Source organism: Apus apus, chromosome 2, assembly GCF_020740795.1.
Source record: "Apus apus isolate bApuApu2 chromosome 2, bApuApu2.pri.cur, whole genome shotgun sequence".
NCBI lineage: Eukaryota > Metazoa > Chordata > Aves > Apodiformes > Apodidae > Apus > Apus apus.
The window spans coordinates 58,347,845-58,367,455 of NC_067283.1; the positions used below are offsets into that span (position 1 = coordinate 58,347,845).

General features: G+C 39.8%; 1 protein-coding gene across 3 annotated transcripts in view; it reads right to left on the minus strand.

The window, feature by feature from the left end:
• The window catches only part of ADCY1 (adenylate cyclase 1), a 188,010-nt gene that overhangs the window by 57,956 nt on the left and 110,443 nt on the right, over positions 1-19,611 (minus strand). For all 3 annotated transcript variants that reach the window (XM_051612581.1, XM_051612580.1, XM_051612579.1), the window contains 3 exons: positions 14,540-14,698; positions 12,000-12,141; positions 2,586-2,741 (listed from right to left, as the gene is read on the minus strand). In XM_051612581.1, coding sequence (XP_051468541.1) covers positions 2,586-2,741; positions 12,000-12,141; positions 14,540-14,698 — 457 coding nt within the window. The remainder of the gene's footprint in view (positions 1-2,585; positions 2,742-11,999; positions 12,142-14,539; positions 14,699-19,611) is intronic.

Below are 19,611 nucleotides of genomic sequence, written 5' to 3' on the forward strand. Positions count from 1 at the left end.
ACACCATCTCCCACAGCATTCTCTTGGAGAAGCTGGTGAATCATGGCATAGACAAGTGTACTCTTCACTGGGTAAAAAACTAGCTGGATGGCCATGCCCAGAGAGTTGTGGTAAATGGAGTCAAATACCAGCGGTGTCCCTCAGGGCTCAGTTTTGGAGCCAGTCTTGTTCAATATCTTTATCAATCATCTGGATGAGGGGATTGAGTGCACCCTCATTAAGTTTGCAAATGACACCAAATTGGGTGGAAGTGTTGATCTGCTTGAGGGTGGGAAGGCTCTGCAGAGGAACCTGGACAGGCTGGATTGATGGGCTGGGGTCAACTGTATGAGATTCAATAAGGCCAAGTGCTGGGTCCTGCATTTTGATCACAACTACCCCATGCAAAGCTACGGGCTTGGGGAAGAGTGGCTGGAGAGCTGCCCAGCAGAAAAGGACCTGGGGTGCTGGTTGACACCCGGCTGAACATGAGCCAGCAGTGTGCCCGGGTGGCCAAGAAGGCCAATAGCATCCTGGCATGCATCAGGAATAGTGTGGCCAGCAGGAGACGGGAACTGATTTGTACCCTTGTACTTGGCAGTGGTGAGGCTGCACCTCAAGTACTGTGTGCAGTTCTGGTCCTCTCACTATAAGCAGTTTCTGGACCAAGTCCAGAGAGGGCAACAAAGCTGGTGAAAGGTCTAGAGAACAAGTTATATGAAGAGCGAAACTGGGGATGTTTAGTTTGAAGAAGAGGAGGTTGATGGGAGAACTCATTGCCCTCTACAACTACTTGAAAGGAGGCTGTAGTGAGGTTGGTGTTGGCCTCCTTCTCCTAAGTGAATAATGACAGGACCAGAGGAAATGGCCTGAAGTTGCAGCAGGGAGGTTTAGATCGGATATTAGGAAGAATTTCTATACTGAAGGAGTGGTCAGGCACTGGAGCAGGCTGCCCAGGGAGGTGGTTGAGTCACCATCCTTGGAGGTATTCAAGAAACTTGTAGATGTGGCACTTCCAGGCATGCTCTAGTGACTGAGGTTGTAGGTGTTTGGGTTTTGGTTTTTTTTGGCGGTGTTTTTTTTTGTTGTTGTTGGGTTTTTTTATTTGGTTTTTATTTTTATTTATTTTTTATTTATTTTATTTTTTATTTATTGGTTTTCTGGTGGAGTGTGCGTGGTTGTTTGTGTTTGGGGTTGTTGGGTTTTTTTGTGTTGATGGTTGGACTCGGTGATCTTAGAGGTGTTCCAATCATGACAGTTCTGTGACTCTGTGATCTCTGAAACAACCTTGCTTTGCAATACAGTGTATTTTTATTAAAATCAAATATTATGCTCTACGATAATTGTTAGATATCAGGTACAAAAACTCAGCAACTGCTTCAGTTAAAGATAGCAATATTCTGACATAAGAAAATTTTCATCAGATCCTTAGCAAACCCATATCAGGATTTTCTGTGTATATTACTGTATTTTTACATACAGATACAGAACACACATTGTAAAGTATTCCATATGCTTCAAAGAATATGTGGGTTACTTTTAAAAAACATTTAAAGAACAGTACTAATTCAAAACTGGAAGGCTTGTACATGGCCAGTTTCAAACCCAAATCTATGTAGCAGGATGCTCCATTTCCATCTGCTATTTTGCCCCATTTGGGGCAATCTGTTGTTTCTGAAGTCTTCACTGAAGGTGTGTTTTAAAGGAAGTAATGGACTTTTCTCCCCTTTTCCCACAGAAAAAACAGAAGCACATGTAAAATCCAAAATAGAAAAAATTAGAATGCTTTCTGAAAGGAAGAATTAAACTGACTCTTCAATAAATGTACATTATCAGAAAAAAAAGAAAAAAAAAGGTGAAGCAATCAGTCAAGATGAATTACTGATTCCAATAAACACATGCCCTGCTTTGGAGAACTGATTGAGTGACCTTTGTAATATTGCCACCTGCTGGCAAAGAAAATCAAAGAACAGCTTTTTTTTTTTTTTTTTTTTTTTTTTCTATGCATTTCAGTTAAAACAAACCAGAGAAAAGGCAGTAAACGAGGCTACTAGTATGTAAAGCAATTTTAAGTTATGGCATCACAAGCCATCCAAGATAGTGGTATTCATATCTGTAACAGGGACTTTTGTGTTTGGGGTTTGTATTAGGGACTACGAGTTTGATTGGCTAATCAGTTGCCATTAATTTTTTTAAAGAACCACCTAGAGATAAAAAAATAGTTATTTTGCATTTGTTGTCTTCACATTCTGTTGTTTTGCATTTGTTGTCACAGCTTCAGGCTGTGAGTGACTCATGATGCAAAAGAAAAGCTCTCAGTAATTGCAGAAAAAGCCTCAGAAACTAACTACTGCGCAGGAAGACCTTAAGAGAAGCCACACAGGCCACCTGTGTTGGCTTGTTCAAGAGGAGCTTGCAAGTGGCCCTGTTATAACTAAGATTTTTCTCTCTTTCCTGTGAGAAGGCTGTGGCCATTAGATAGTGCTAGCTCCAGCAGGAATACCAGAAACCCCTCTATCAGATGGTCAGGTCACCCCATGTGTTCTCAGAGCAGGTCTTCTTGATGTGGCACTGCAACTGATGCTGAAAGAGCCCATATGAATTACCTTATCATCATCCTCACACGTCATGACATTGGAGAAAGGGATCTCGGCTTTGAACATCTTACGACAGTGCATGAGCTGAACAAGCAGGTAGCAGACTGTCTTGAATTTCATTCGTTTAGCAGGCTTAATGTCTGAGAGAATCAGTCCAGGAAATATCTGTTGGTAAGAAAAATAGTATTTATATCTATCACTACATTCCCATGCAGACATACATACCTGCAGACATTTACACCATCTAGTAGAAACGACAAAGCAATATTCTAATCAAGAAGTGATACATTTTGATAAACCTTATGTATTTGCAGATTAAGAGTACTTTATATTTTTTTAACCAGATATATAAAGAATATACTGAACAGAGAGTATTTTAACACATACTTAACATTTTGGGAACTGTTTTCTACATAGAAGTGTAGACTACAAAAAAGTGTATTAATGACAAACTCATAAAAAAAAGTATTTGTATTTCTTTAACCTTAAAGTATATTCTGGAAAAGCATGAGTAAAATAAAGAAGCACATGAGCATTTTTATTAATTGATGTTAAAGAACATAATTTCAATCTTTTTCTTATTTCCTCATTTTGTTGCTTCAGCTACTGGTAAGCCCATTAAAATCAGAAGAAGATAGTAAAGATACACTTACACACATGCCCTGAAAGGTGGCTGTGAGGCATTGACGTCTTATCCTACATCTTATTTCTTCAAAGCAATAGGTATTATACCACAGATAAATATTCGTAAAAGCTTGGGTATAATCTATTACTTTTACTATGTATTTTACTATGTGTTTTACTATGTACTTTTACTATGTCCCAGTTCAGCATGGCAAAATATTTTCTTGGTTGACATTTAAGCCTGTATTTAACTCTTGCTGACTGTAGTAAAACCTTAGGACATGTTCAGATGCTTTCACACATCAGATTAACAGTGATCCTTTATTCTACCTTCAATATTTATACCAATCCTATTAATGCTTCTGGCATGTGGGATGTGTAAAGCAGTTATCATAGGAAATGTGGAAGGATCCCATTCCACCACAGTATGGCAATTTAAGCTTGTAAAATTAATATTTTCTGAAACAGCAAAATAAAGAAGCACAGAGGATTGGATCCCTCTTGTTCCTAAGTACAAAAGACAGAGCAAAACACATTCCAAAAACCTTTTCAAATGTTCTAAAATCCAGAAATGGCACTGAGGATTTGCTGTCCAGCCTTCACCATAGAGCAGTTTGCATAATTACTTCAAGGAACGAAGAAGGTTAACTGGAAGCATTTGTTTAATGCATGTTTTCATGGATACCTAAATTTAGAGGGACAGAGTAGATGACACTGCTCATATTCTGAATGGCTTCTCAGGTATTAGTTTGCTGTTCTGTTTAACTCCTACAGCTATGTGCTTGCATTTTCTGGAGAATCAAGGGTGTATCTTATTGATCTACCAATACTCTGTTTAGTCAGTTATACTGACTATGACTCTTCTGAAACACAAAAATTATTTGTATATAAATAGCTGTACATTTTATATTATCAGATGGCTATGTTATTAACATGTGACATGTTTCCAATGTCAAAAGGTGCCTAGGTATGCATATGTGATTTATTGTGCACTGAAAGTCTGACTGAAGCCAGCTAGCATCACCAGCACTGTACTGCATGGGCACCAGGTGAAATCTAAAAGAATTTATTGTGTAAAAGTATTTAGTGTGTAATCACTTGTATAAGTGATAGTTTAATAAAAGTCTCCATTAAGAATTCCCAATATGAATCCTTTATTTTGAGGGCTTTCTGGCAGACGACTTACTTATCAACCTTTGGATATGACAACCATGAGCAACTTTCTTGAAACTCCAGTTTTGCATTTGGCTTCATTATTTTAAGATACAAGAGATAAGAGATACAAGAGATACAAGAGATACAAGAGATACAAGAGATACAAGAGATGCAAGTTTACAGGTGGACCATATCTCAAGGGCTCTTTCTTTGCTCAAACCTTTCACTGTGGACTTTACATTAATTAGGTCAACAACTTCAGTTTTAGGTGTCCCTTTAGATTGGCTGGAAAAGATGCTCATTTAAGTATAGAGAGCAACACAAGCTGTCAGACAGCCTTTTGGAAATGCCATAGTAAAGGTGCAAGAGTGGCAAAGAACAGGTGGAACATCTTACTAGGAAAAGATTCAAGAAGGCATGAGTGAGAAAGGTGAGGACATGGGTGTGACTATATCCTCCTACAAGGTTTTAAAGTCCTATGAAAAAATAATTCAGACTTTCCTCAATGCAAACTTCTTATAATGTATGTGTTTCTGAGAACAACCTGCAACTTGAAAACTTTGAATTAATTCAGTTTGGCTGAGGCAGTATGGCCCTGCCACCAGTATGATTTTTCCTCAAACATGTATTTTCATGCAGCTTCCTGGCTATATCTTCAAAGAAGTAGACAAAACATTTTTAGCTTATACCATCGACTGGTCTTTTAATTTATAAATCTTATCAGCAGACAATATATCAATAGTTACATATTGGAAATACAGAGGGAGTGAAAACTCCTCGTCTTGGAGTCAAACAGAAGTTTATGAACTCAGGTAACTGAAAAAAATGAAATAGTGTGTCTACTTCTGGGCTCCCCAGTACAAGAAAACCAGTGACAAATTGGAGTGAGCTCAGCAAAGGTTCACCAAAACAAAAAGGCATAAATCATAGAATCATTGAATCATAGAATAATAGGGGTTGGAAGGGACCTCTGAAGATTATCAAGTCCAAGCCCCCTGCTGCAGCAGGAACTCCTAAGGAAGATCACACACAAATGCATCTAGACAGTTCTTGAAAGTCTCCAGAGAAGAAGACTCCAGCAACCTCTCTGGACAGCCTGTTCCAGTGCTCTATCACCACTTTTTCCTCATGTTGAGGTGGAAACTTCCTGTCTTGTAACTTGGTGCCGTTTCCCCTCTCCCTATCACAGGGCACTACTGAGAAGAGATAGGCCCATTCTTGACATCCACCCTTCGGATATTTATAGACATTAATAAGGTCCCCTCTTAATCTTCTGTTCTCAAGACTAAATACAATAAAAAATAAATACATTAAATAAATAACAGTAATGCATATGACAAATGAGAAGAACCTAAGGGGATTAGTTCAATTAGCTGGAAGAAGAGAAGGCTAAACAAGGATGTAATTGCTTCAGCCACCTAAGTGGTAGTTAGAGAGAAGACAGAGCCAAACTCATCCCAAAAATGCTCAGAAGAGACAATGAACATAGTCTGGAACAAGGAAAATTCCTATTTCATGTGAAGAACTGGAGTTTTAACTGTAAGGATGATCACCCACTGGAGCAGGTTGCCCAGAAAGGTTGCCAAACCCAGCAGGGGCAATAGCACTCAATCAGAAGAGATGCCCCAAACAACCTGCAATTTCTAAAGTGAATCTAATTGTGAAGCTGGAACCCTGCTTTCAGGAGGGAGGTCAGCCACATAACCTCCAAAAAGCCCCTTCCAAATTCAGCTAGTGTGTGATGCTACGAAAACATGGGGAACACATATAGCTACTGGTCTTGATGGCTGGCCAAGAACCTAATCACTCAAAGGACATTGCAACACACACAAGTAGGGCACACTGGGAGTTCTCAGACCATGTAAAATTTTGTGTAGGGCTCTTTCTTTTTTTTTTCTTTTTTTTTTTTTTTCTTTTTTTTTTCTTTTTTTTTTTTTTAACCTAGTAGTTCCAGATATTCAGATTATGTGCTGGGACTGAAGATTTTCCATTCTACTATTATACATTCACAATATCAAAAATCCAAACAAAGGAATTCTCTCCTACTTTCATCTCACAAATCATGTCCCTTTTTAATTATTACTTTTACAGCAGGACAACACTTTTGACACTGTGTACATCTGAGTGTAATGTTTAAGTAAACTCATCTTCTGCTGTAAGCCTCTGATAAAACCAAGAAATACAGTATAGTCTGTTGAAACAGACTCAAAAACCCCCAAGCCTAATGTTTTGCACTCTGCCTTTTCTCTGAACTTGCTTCCGGTCAGCACTGCAGGAAAGTTGGACTGCAACATTGTAATTCTAGCTCATTTTGTCAATGTGTTTTACTTTCACACTCCTTTTAGACCCCTGGGATCATGTCTTATTCTGTTTACTGTTCATTTGCTTCATATTTTTGGAAAAGGCTAGTTGTTTGCTGCAACACAGCTGGCCAATAAGGTTAAGAGCTGAGATTTTCTAACAGGGCACTCTAAAAGCAGCCAGACTATCCTATAGCTTTGTGAGCATCTTTAAGTATGCAGAAAACCAACAAGCACTGATTAAAATTAAAACACTGGGAAAACACCTCAGTGTTTGAAGCTCGTGTAATATTCTGATAAGGGATTCACTGGAGCTTATCTGTGATTCTCAGAAACAGCACAGACTTGTTCCCCTGACTATATTCGACCACAGTGATAGTGCTGTACCCACCTTGTGGGACATGACACCATGTGATTTAGATTGTAGAAAATAAAAGGTAACCAATATCTTTGAATCCTTAGGTAGCTGGTACTCACTAGTACTTCAGTGGAATTTTTGCAGATGGTGATTATCAACCTTTTGGAAGCTAGTTATTGATTATATTTGAGGTATGCTGTAAAATCCACAGGACACTTATGAATATATAGGAATAATGTTTAAGTTCTACCTATAGTGTTTCCCCATCATTATTGTAATTTTTATTACCATCTTTCCTGGACGCAGCTCTTTTGCTTGGTGTGAATGGTCTGTAGCATTATTTGTCTTTGCCTTAGCCCTGAAGCCAGCAAAATTACTCAGTGAAGCAGGTTCCCTTAAGCTGACAATGAGTGACAATGATGGCAGGCCCACTTCTGTAAATGCAAAACTAAACGTATTCTGAGAAATCTTTCCCCTTGCAAAAACTTGATCACTTCTGACCACTGCTTGGCTAAAGTAACAAACTCTGCTGTGCTTCTAGGAGCCAACTATGCCAGCTGTAAAACAGGCAAACATACTTTGACTAACAATGAAAGAACAAAGAATTCTGATGAAAGACAGATCCATTGTATAAAACAAAACAAAAAAAAAACAACAAACCAACGAACCAACAGACAAAACAAAGCAACAACTTAAATCCAAAGTGTACAGTTTGAAAGTCTGAACAGGATTAGTCACGTAGATTACCCAGGAATCATTAACGGAAAAAGTTACTTAGATGAGTTTAAGCAGAGTTTAAAAGCAGACCTTTTATTTCCTGAAAGCACATCCACATACAGTAATGTTTACAGTACTTCAGAAAGCTAGAACAGTTTCAAACTAAGATAATGCCCATGTGTTTATGTGGGACGACAGGACAATTGCTTTTGTTAAATCTATGAATTTATCAATGGATATCCAGAACTTGTTATAACTATCAATATATCATCTTAACTTTTTGCTCTAAAACTGCCTCTGTGAAAGTGAGGGCTCTGAGGTGGGCAAAGAGCTTCAGGTAAACCCTTTTGGTGGAACTCTGAAGCAGCAACTTGTCCTCTTTGGGACTCTGAGACAGGCAAACATTGTCTTTTTTACATGACAGTTTAAAGCATAGAATGTGGATCTTGTGAATATTTAGTATATTAGAAAGAGATCTCTTTTTTTGACTGGATCAGATCTGTTGTAAAAGTCCAAGACATTAATCTATGTGGTCAGACTTGTGGCTAAATACATTAATCAAACTTCCCAAACCTTATCTCAGTTGTTGTTAGTTCATTCAAGAAAAGATTTTAAAAATGGGAATACTTGATAATGTTTTCACTTTGAAAATGTAACTGATACATGAATTGTCTTACACTGTTATGCTCATTCTGGACTTAAGCAGTATTTAGGATGAAAGATCTTCCTGTCAGATCAAATATGGAAGAATAAAGAGTATGTGTCTTCTAAATAAATAAGTTTGAAAAACCAAAAAAACAACAACTGTGGGCCTATTTAGCTTTCAAACTCAACAGATTCTTGGCCATCTGTTGCTCATAACATTGATTTTCATTCCTCTTTGCATCATACCAGCTAAAGTAAATTCATATTAATGTCAGAGATGATGCAGAAAGAATAAAAAGTGTCTGCATTTCAGCTATTCAGGCTCTGAAAGACGAAATAAAATATTCAATTAAATTATATCTGAATTAACCTAAAGAAACTCCATCTTGCCTGTGCCTCATGGATAGCCTTTTGTTTGTATGTCTCTGAAGGGTTAATAGCTGAATTAATGTAGGAGGGGACATTAACAGCTGTGACAAACAGCAAAGTGACATGCTGATTGATGTATGAGCCCAGCGGAGAAACTTGTCAATACCAGCAAAATTCATGAAGTGCTTCTATCTGCCAGTTTGGCTGACATGTCATTGATACATGCTGGAGAGCTAATGTCTTTAGCCAACTTGTACCACAGTATCTGCCATGTCAGCAAACCTATCAGTGACAGCCATGGGTAAGATGGCATTTATTTTATGTAGCTGATGACAAACCAATCAATCCTTTCTTAGAAGTCACCAGTACTTTCTCAGCATTATACATAGTGCTGTAGGAGTGAAAACAGCAGAAAACCAAGACACACAAATCTAGCAGCAATAAGCAACACACCTACCTTAATTAAACTGTCCCTTACATTTTCTTCTTTACTGGAGTTGATTAATTTAGGAACTAATTCTGATTTCAAGAAAGCCACGAGAAAAATCTCTGACTGCCAAAACAGAATCTAGTCCTCTGTTTTTTCTTTCAAACTACCTAAAACTGAATATAATCATTTATACCAGCAGAAGAACAAAACATTATTTTCACAGGAGATGAGAAAACACCTTAGCAGCAGCTCTTCTGGGATAAAACAACCGGAGTTTTCACTCCCAGAATCAAACTCTCCTGGTGACTGGACTCCCAATGTTTCCAGAAAAACTCCCTGAGCCACCAAATTCAAACCAAGAAACTGACTCCAGGCATGGAATTCAAGATGACCTGTTTTTCCCTGGTTACATTTCTGTCAGACACAGGTTGGCTAACACAAGCATGGAGCTTTTACATCACTTTAAAACCTCATCATTCCTTTCATACTTAGTTTCAGAAGTAGATATAATTCTCCCTCCAAAGGTCAGATCCCTGAACAAAACTTGTTTGCGCAGAGTCTCAGAAGATAAGGGTGTAAAAGTCTGTATCCCAAGTTGTCTGGTTGAGATAAAGAGCAATAAAATTCCTCTTGGCCTGTAAGCACATTATGGCAGGTAACTTCTAAGATAGCCTCATTTGATGTGGAAAAGACTGGAACAAACTGAATGTGTTTAAATTATTATTATGTACTTGAGACTCCTACTGAAGTCACAAAACATTTTGTGGTAGAACAAAAGGCTGCCCTAAACTCAGCAACTGGTTGAGGAATAAAGGTGTGACTGTAAGTGAACCTCTTGGAAAACTGCTGTTAGCACAGTCAATGCATGCTGAGACTCAAAATATTATCATCACACTGCTGAGCCTCTGTTCTCCTTATCCTGAAAATCTAATTGGAACGAGGATTTACATCCATCTCCATCAGGGGTGGCTAGGTCCTCAGCAACAGAAATTAAGTTCCTGCTCAAATAAACTTAAATCTCTTATCTTATTCTTTCAATTTTCTGTTCTCTACCAAAAAGAAGAAAAGAGCAGAAAGCATTATTGTCCCTCAACAGTACTGCTAGCTAACTTCTCTTTCCAGATGTCTGACAAAAGGAAAAAGCTAAAGGGAGAAGGGAGCTTAAGGAAATTTGGAGGGAAGGACAGCTAAGATAAGAAAGGGTTAACCAAAATCATTCTAGCAGTCTAAGATGGCAGAGCAACCCAGGAAAACATTTAATTTGTCATGAGGAGCTGAAAATCAGGAGGAAAAAATAAGCATGTTTAGGATACAGAAGATATTATTTGTGCAATAATCTTAGAAAATTTACTCATCTTCACCATAAATATCTGATCTGTGGTATATACATTGGAAAGCAGGATGTTTTACTGCAGGCTCTCCCTCTGACCTGTACAAAAAGGTTTGTGTTGTACAGCCTGGTAACATGGCAGCTTTTCCAGACTTCCAGGGGATGTTAGGTCAATCATTACGGAATTATTTTCACTAACTTTTCTCCTGTGGGCAGGACACATCTGTTATACTACTTTTTCTGTGTCTATTCACTGGGGAATCCTCCAGGCTCAGTAGAGCCGTCAGTATCATAAGTAGTTGTAGAAAGAGTTTATAGAATCATAGAATGCCAGGTTGGAATGGACCTCAAGGATCATCTGATCCAACCTTTCTAGTACTACTATAGTCTATATGAGATGGCTAAGCGCCCTGTCAAGCTGAGACTTAAAACTGTCCAATGGGGGGGAAATCTACCACTTCTCTTGGGAGACTATTCCAATGTTTCACTGTCCTTATGGTGAAAAATTTATCTCTTCTGTCCAATCAGAATCTCTCTATGAGCAACTTGTGCCCATTGCCCCTTGTCTTTTCCATGTGACTCCTTGTAAATAGGGAATCTCCATCTTCTTGGTAGCATCTTTTAAGTACTGAAACATGGTAATGAAATCTCCCCTGACCCTTTTCTTCACAAGGCTGAACACCCAGTTTTCTCAGCCTGTTCTCATATGGTAGGTCCTCCAGTCCTCTGATCATCCTTGTGGCCCTTCTCTGGACCTTCTTCAGCCTGTCTGCATCCTTTTTGTATAGTGGGGACCAAAACTGAATGCAATACCCCAGGTGTGGTCTGACAAGCACTGAGCAGAGTGGGGTGATGACTTTGTTATCTCTGCTGGTGATGCCCTTGTTGATGCAGCCCAGCATTCCATTGGCTTTCTTTGCTGCTGCAGCACACTGTTCACTCCTGTTGAGCCTGTTATCCACCAAGACTCCCAAGTCCTTTTCCACTGGGCTGCTCTCCAGCCAGGTGGATCCCAGTCTGAGCTGCGCTCCTAGGTTATGTGTTCCAAGGTGGTGATGAGTAAAATGGCATGGGAATATGGGAATGAAAGACTTAAGTAAACTAGAAGAAAAATAGTCAAGCTGTGAGCATTAATAATACAAAACACACTTTTTCAGGGAGGAGAGTTAATTGAATTTTTGGAGTAACGTATAAATTCTGATAGAATTATTACAGAATCTGAATAAAACAACAGTTTTCTTTCTGGGGGGTAAAGGGAAAAACAGTTTTATTTTTAGACTTCAAAAGTAAATTTATCATCTTATCTTTGTAATGTACAGTGTTAGCTTTTTTAGCATTCCTGCCTCAGTCAAAACCAAAAGATCTCAATTCAGGAGTGTTTGAAGAGCTTTTAGAAATAAGAAATATCAGTATTGCCTCTGGTTTCAGAATAGCACAGAACAGTTGTTAAATTACAAAATATATAATGGAATAAGCTAGAATTTGTGGACGTTACCTTTCTACGATGGGATGGCACAATAAAATATGTTTCAATATTATGCTTCTTCAAGAAGCTATTCCTTTCATGACCATATCCTGGTTCTACCTCGTAGTCCCCATTTAGGCACTCTAAGGTGGTCTTTGTAATGTGAACTTTCCTGGAGAGAAAAATCAAACATTATTTAAAGCAAAGATACGCTTTGTTCTAGTTACTACTGAAATACACGCCTGTGCAGAAGATCATCAAGAGGTCAAATTATATGCAAAACCTCATTTTTTTATGTTAAAATGTCAGCTTCTTTTGTCTTTTCAGCCAGATAGCACAGAGAAATATTTCTATTACATACATTTTCTAAACTTCAGCAGAATGAACAGAAAGATAACTGCTGACTGTCCAAACACTTGCAGACTTGTTTATTTGCAGAAAGCATGAGTATGCATATCTTCTACCAGATTGTGTGGTCTTCTCAAGTGTTTAACTTCACTGCTTGCTTGGAAAAACATCCTGCTGTTTGAAACTTGTGACTTCACTCTCTGAATCTCCCCTGTGCATAAAGGAGAAACTTCTTTTTCTGATCCCTTTCACATCTCTGGCTTGTTTAATTTACTTATTCTGTTTTGTATGCACTACGATTCACTCTTTTGGCAGCACAGCCATTTCTGACCATATTTGTGAGTTTTGTTATCCTGAAAACTGTCTTCACATTTTCTCCCAAAGACCTCCTATACTTAAAATGTTTCCACAAAAGATATCTCAGAAGCTATTACTGCTTTCCTCTGTCAAACATGTATTTAGATTTATTTTTTACTGGAAAGGCTTTAGGTAAGGAACATACAAAACACACTGCCAAAATTGTCTAAGGCAGACATAGGTAACAAATAGAAATTTACTCATCTTAGCCACAAAAATTACTATGTACTCTTTTCCCCCTGTTCAGCAAATCATGATCTGGTAAAAATCCAACAGAGAATGGTAGGTACTGGTCCAAATGTGAATTGCACACAGAAGCACACCCATGCACCTTTGCAGAAGTGCACTGTGTGCACTTAAATTGGGTCCGATGCTGTCCAAGGAATACTTAAAATTCCAGGACGTAGCCTATGGGTTTCCTACAGATTTATGTGCTACTGTATCATTTGCGCACACACTGTCAATACTTGAGTGCATAAACAAGTATTTTTTTTCTGTAGCACACTACTAGTGTTGGAAATCTTGCCATGTAAAAGGAGTAAGGCACACTCCCCTGCCCTGTGTAGAGGTGCAAGGGTAAAAATTTCCTGGAATAACTAAAGGGTGTTACATTTGTAACATAGAATCATAGAATCATTAAGGTTGGAAGGGACCTTAAAGATCATCAAGTTCCAACCCCCCTGCCATGAGCAGGGAGCCCTACCACTAGACCAGGCTGCACAAAACCTCGTCCAACCTGGCCTTAAAAACCTCCAGGGATGGGGCATCAACAACCTCCCTGGGTAACCCATTCCAGTTCCGCACCTCCCTTAGAGTGAAGAATTTCTTCCTAATTTCTAACCTAAATCTTCCTCTCTCATTATCCCTTGTCCTGTCACTATATTCTCTCATGGAAAACCACTCCCCAGCTTTCCTGTAGGCCCCTTTCAAGTACTGGAAGGCTGCTGTAAGGTCTCCCCAGAGCCTTCTCTTCTCTAGGCTGAACAGCCCCAACTCTCTCAGCCTGTCTTCGTAGCAGAGGTGCTCCAGCCCTTTGATCATCTTGGTGGCCCTTCTCCGGACCCTCTCCAACACCTGTGCTGAGGGCTCCAGAAATGTTCACAGTATTCCAGGTGGGGTCTCACCAGAGCAGAGTAGAGGGGCAGAATCACCTCCCTGGCCCTGCTGGCCACACTTCTCACACAGTTGCTCTCTGGGCTCCAGCACACACTGGCGGCTCATGTTGAGCTTCTCATCAACTACTACCCCAAGTCCTTCTCCTTAGGACTGCTCTCCAACCATTCCTCCCCCAGCCTGTATTTGTGCCTGGGGTTGCGCCAACCCAGGTGCAGGACCTTGCACTTGGCCTTGTTGAACTTCATGAGGTTGGCACTGGCCCACCTCAGCCTGCCAAGGTCCCTCTGGATGGCATCCCTTCCTTCTTGGGTGTCAACCACACCACACAGCTTGGTATTGTCAGCAAATTCGCTGACGATACACTCAATCTCACTGTCCATGTCTCCAACAAAGATGTTAAACAGCACTAGTCCCAATACTGACCCTTGAGGGACACCACTCATCACATAAAAGGGTGAAAGTAGCATTCCCACATTCCTAACATTGCCTCATTGCTACTCATATCTGACAGGTTCTAATAAGGATTTTGTTTGGAAATGTTTTGTTCCTACTCTAACCTATTACTAAAGCAAATATCAAGAGAAATCGGAGAATTCCAAAGCACAGATTACATAATATATTGATTGCTCTTACTAAACACAACCTTTCTTATTGATTACAATTCCATTGCAAATGCCTCAAAGAAGGAAGTAAATTCTTCACCCATATAGGTTGCTGTTTCGTTTTCTATGGTTCTCTCCCAAACTTACCCAGGCAGTCCTCCAGCTTCCATTACATTAGCTAAAGTCACATCATTTGACCAGACATCATACTGCCATTTTCGCAGACCCAGGACCCCACAAAGCACCCTGCCTGTATGCAATCCAACTCTCATGTTGAGATCAACCTCTGTGGCTTCTGCAACAGACCTGGAAGAGACAGCATCAGAATATTAGTCTTTAGATAAATTATATTGCTCTTGATTTTCTTTTTCTCTCCTCTCCCCCCCGGTTAACATATATACATGACTGAATAGACAGGATCTTTTAAAAATCTGAAATGATATATTTAGGTACAGTTCTTTTCCTTCATTAGTTTCAAAGCCCCAATTGTAATCCCAATGAAATATTTTTCTTGGTCATATTTTAATTACTGTTTAACCAAAATCTTGGTATTTCCAAATTTCTTCACCTAATACCTGAAGATTTAATTTTCCAGGTTTCAAGGAAGACTAGAAAAGGTTGTTTCCTCACATCTAATAAAAGAAAAAAAGGAAAAAAAAAAAAGGGGGGGGACAATAAAGAAAGTAAATGGCTTTGTCACAAAATTTCTGTGAGACCATAAATTTTAGGTTTTATTTGTGACTTTTGCAGTATTTGCTATCATAAGCCTATATAAACTTAGATATTTTATGGGGAGATAAACAAATTCTGACTGTAACTCAAATAACTAGGAGACAGTCAGCTTAACTCCTGCACTTTCCAGTTTATCTTGTGTCTCACACATATATTTACTTTTTTGGTCATAAATGTTCCTTTTTCCCAATGCCTATTTATTTCACCAATTTTATGCTCCTTCCATTCTCCACATGTATTGAGAAAGAATACTTTCTTTTCCTCACTCTTTTTATTTGCAATGGCTTGATCTCAAAGTAATAGTGTAAACCACCTAATTTGTAATTAAAATAATATGGAAGAAGAGCATAAAAGAGCATAGTATGGACCAAAACACTTCCTCTCTGTGTAGCACAGAGATTTAAAAATATTTTTTTAAGTTATTGTCTAATTTATATTGTCACAATTTAGATTTGTCATGTTGTCTAAGTTTACCATTTAATTATAAATCCACTTGAATGAAAATCTACCCAGGTAAAATTGACATTTTTTCCCCAAGTATCTCAGACTGTCAGTCTTCTTGGGTGATACTTTTTTAATTTTTAATGATATTTTTTCAACTGATATTTTCACCCTATGCTACTACTAAGAAACTGTTTCAACTACTAGTAGCCACAGTTGTGCTGTGCCTTCACCATTATGGTACACTCAAGTAAGTATAATTTCCTATGGTGGGACTGAAAGGGCACAGACTTACACTTAAACTCTCTTACAGCTGCTGTGAGAAGAGACGTATGAAAAGGTTGAGAAGGCAAATGGATAGGCAATGACTCCACTCTTCTATGTTCTAATCACTTCAATTACCCAGTTACAGGAGTACAGGAAAAGAGAACAATGAAACCAACAAATCAGTGCAAGAACAGTAGATTAAGAATTATTATAAACAAAATATAATAATAATAATAATAATAATAATAATAATAATAATAATAATAATAATAATAATAATAACCAGAGCTCCTGCAAGAGTGGCACAGAAACCACCTTTAACTATTATGGATTTACGGCTGTAAATTAAAACTAATCCTCAGAGAGAAAATTTTTCACCATGAGAACAGTTAGACATTGGAATAATCTCCCAAGAGACATGGTGGACTCCTCTACTGTGGGAAACAGTTCTTCTTCCCCACATAAGACTAAAAAAAATGCCTTTTCAGCCAGCCAAGGCCTTCTGCTGATGATTCCCAGTGAAGGGACCAAAACCAGGGCTGCTGCTCAAGGACAAATTAAAGCAAAACAAAAGATGTGGTACAAGGCAGGAAGGATGGGCAACAAGTGATGCACTGCCCCTGCTAGTTACCGCCCCAGCCTGGGGCTCAGGGATGCCAGCGGGCTCTGGACACCAGCCTGTGCCTGCATTGTGGCGGTGACACTGACTGGACGGGGGTCACTGGGGCATAAAGGCGACAGGTTCGGCAGGTGAGGGGCCTGCTCGGACGTTCCTGCGTGGGACACGTCCCTGCTGCTCGCCGGGCCTGCCCTGCTGTGGAGCCTGGTGCGGGGCTCTGCCTGCTGCCCTGCCTGCTGCCCTGCCTGCTGCCTGCCTGCCTGCTGACCTGCCTGCCCCGGGGATCGAGCCTGAGCCATAATGGTGGGTGCGTCGGGATTCTGACCCCTGGTCCGCCGAGGTCTTCCCGCAGCCGTCGAGGCCGGGGCCGGACCCCCCCCTCGTTTTGCTGCCGGTTAAACCGAGCAGCGGCTGCTGCCGAGCCACGAGGGGCTGCCCCCCCGAAACCACGGGAGCCGTAGCTGCCAGCCAAGGAGAGAAGCCGCCGCTGCCTGTTGGGAGGAGACACCCACAGCCGCCAGAGCCTCTGCCGCTGGGGAAGAAGCTGCTGGGGACTGCCCCCCCACCCCAAGCCAGCCGTCGGAGGGGAACCTCCTGGCCGCGGGAGGGTAACGGCTCCATACAACCCCTCCTTCCTCTCCCCATTCTTGCACACACATCGCAACCTCTCCTTTGATCCACAACCCTCTCTCGGAAAGACCATCTTAAGAGCACAGTACTTTTTGCATTACTTCCCTGAAGGGTACTGTATTTCCCTGATATATCCCTGGTAGCCATTTGCCATTTTAACATTTTTCCTAAAATTCATCCCTTAGTGTAACCGTTCTCGAATAAACCGGCTAATTCGTAAACTAAACATTGGCCTCAGTAATAATTTGTGAGCGTGGCAAGGGTGGTATTCTAATCTCCGCTCTAAAATACGGTCCCGCAGCGGCCGTTCCTCTGTGAAAGGCGAGCACCATGTTTTCATTTTAAAAGCCCTCCAAACTTGGGGGAGGGAAGTCGCAAAAGCATCCTGACAGCCGGTAGCCTCTGTGACAGCATCTGCTCACGACACCTACATTGGACAGTTTTAAGACTCAGGACATGGTGCTCGCCATTTCCTTTAAACTACAGCATTACCTAGAAAGGTTGGGCCAGATGATCCTTGAGGTCCCTTCCAACCCGGCATTCTATGATTCTCTGATTAAGATATTTTAATTGTGTAGCTGGGAAAGGAGGAATTAATTTGCAAGTCATAAGTAAAAGCGTTTTACTTTTGCTGTCACAATAAAGAAGGATTCTTCATTTCTGTGAATGCAGGACATTCTATAACTTGTACCCTGCGCTGACTTGTGAACATTGAAAAGAAGCCTTGAAGACAACAGTCTTGACACACGCAGAGATAACACTGCATAAATCTTTGCAGCTTTTTCTTTTTCAGACACCTGGTATTCCACAGGTAGTCAAAAAAGCAGCAATATTGATGAATATGTGAAACTGACTAATCAGTTCAAGACTTGATTTTCATTAGGTTTTTAAGTTTAATTTTTCTATGCATTTAATAGGAGAAGACCATAAACTGAGGCTCTGGCTATAGTTGTCCCTTGATCTTCACTGACCATTATATTATTTTAAAGCATTGCCCAGCTGCACTGGATTTGGCAGGGAGATCAGCATAGAGAAAGGGCAGCATAGGACAAGATGTGGGGTGACCAGGACAAGATATCTGGCCTCAATTCAAATAAGGAACTCTGCAGCCATTAAGTGCTGAAGTATATAGCATGTGAGACATCACAAATGTTAGTAATGTGAGGATCTCTTTTGTCCCTATAGGGAATATATGCATAAAATTTTTCAGTCATATTTTATGCAACATACAGAAAGGCTTATGCACAGCTTACTGAAAGATTAAATATACCCCTGTCCTATTTCTATTCACTGCCAAGTCAGATTCCCTTTATTCAGTATCTGTACCCAGTCAAATCTCAAAAATTACTCCAAGGAGTCCTAAAAGAACTCAAGTGTTACATGGCTTGTTGTCCACACTGCTTGACAAAGCCTTGAAGAAACGAAAGAAGCTAATAATACAAGCCACTTAATGATAACTTAAACTTTGTATCTTCACCTGTGTGTAGTGTGTCATTAACAGCAGGACCTTACACCAAGACCCTACCCTACAAGCTAAAGCCCTTCAGGATTAGACCTTGATTACCTATGTTCTTACATATAAGTTCTCCTGCATAACAAAGTATCTATGTAATTATCTTCACTGGTGAACCTGCCAGTGTGTGTTTCTTATTTCACAAATACTTCAAACCTTTCTACATGAAATTTCAGGCTAAATGTAAGTGGAAAGACAGTGAAATTCAGACATCGATAAAGACCACACCAGACCTCTGACCTTGCTTTGTCCCAACAGGCTTGAGAGAGAGGGAAATTTCATCTGCTGTTAGAAATTTGAATAGCATACCAGAAAGTAAAAGAAAATAAATTAGTAGAGAAAAACAATATGGCTGACCATACTCTTTGTCAGGTAAGCTGGACTGCATAATGTACCAATGAACCATAACGTAGAATCTGAAAGCACTTTATGTTTTGAACAAAAGATTTCCAGACATAGTCACTTAGTAAAAAATCTAAATTGAGAATGCATTTCTACATTTTTCCCTAGAAAATACAGAGTGCATCAGGGGTGCTTTCACCACTATTAAATTTGAGTAGGGTAAATAGCTCATGTCCAGTGCATTAAACTTTTTGAATTTACCTTGAAGACTTGTGTGCCCTTTATGCAGTTAATTTCCAATACACCCCACTAAACTATCAAAAATGAAGAAAGTTAGGTGTCCTGGTTTGATCCAGGATTAAGCCAATTTTCCTTTTACTGATTTTTTTTCTTCAGTAAGCTCTCTTTTAACTAGCAGCAAGTTTTCCAGCTACTGGACTGATAACACTGGAATGTTTATGTTACTGTTGAGATGCCAAGGTCACTTTTCTCTGTGGCCTCAGATGCTAAAGGAGCAGAAGAGTCATATCTGTAACCCTCCCGCAGGGAGGAGTGGACTAGACAGGTTGCAAAATTGACCAAACTATTCCATTCTATATATCTACGTAAGGTTGGTGTAAGATCACGGAAGTCAACTTCCTTCCTGCTTCTTCTTCCCTTCTTTCCCTTCCATGG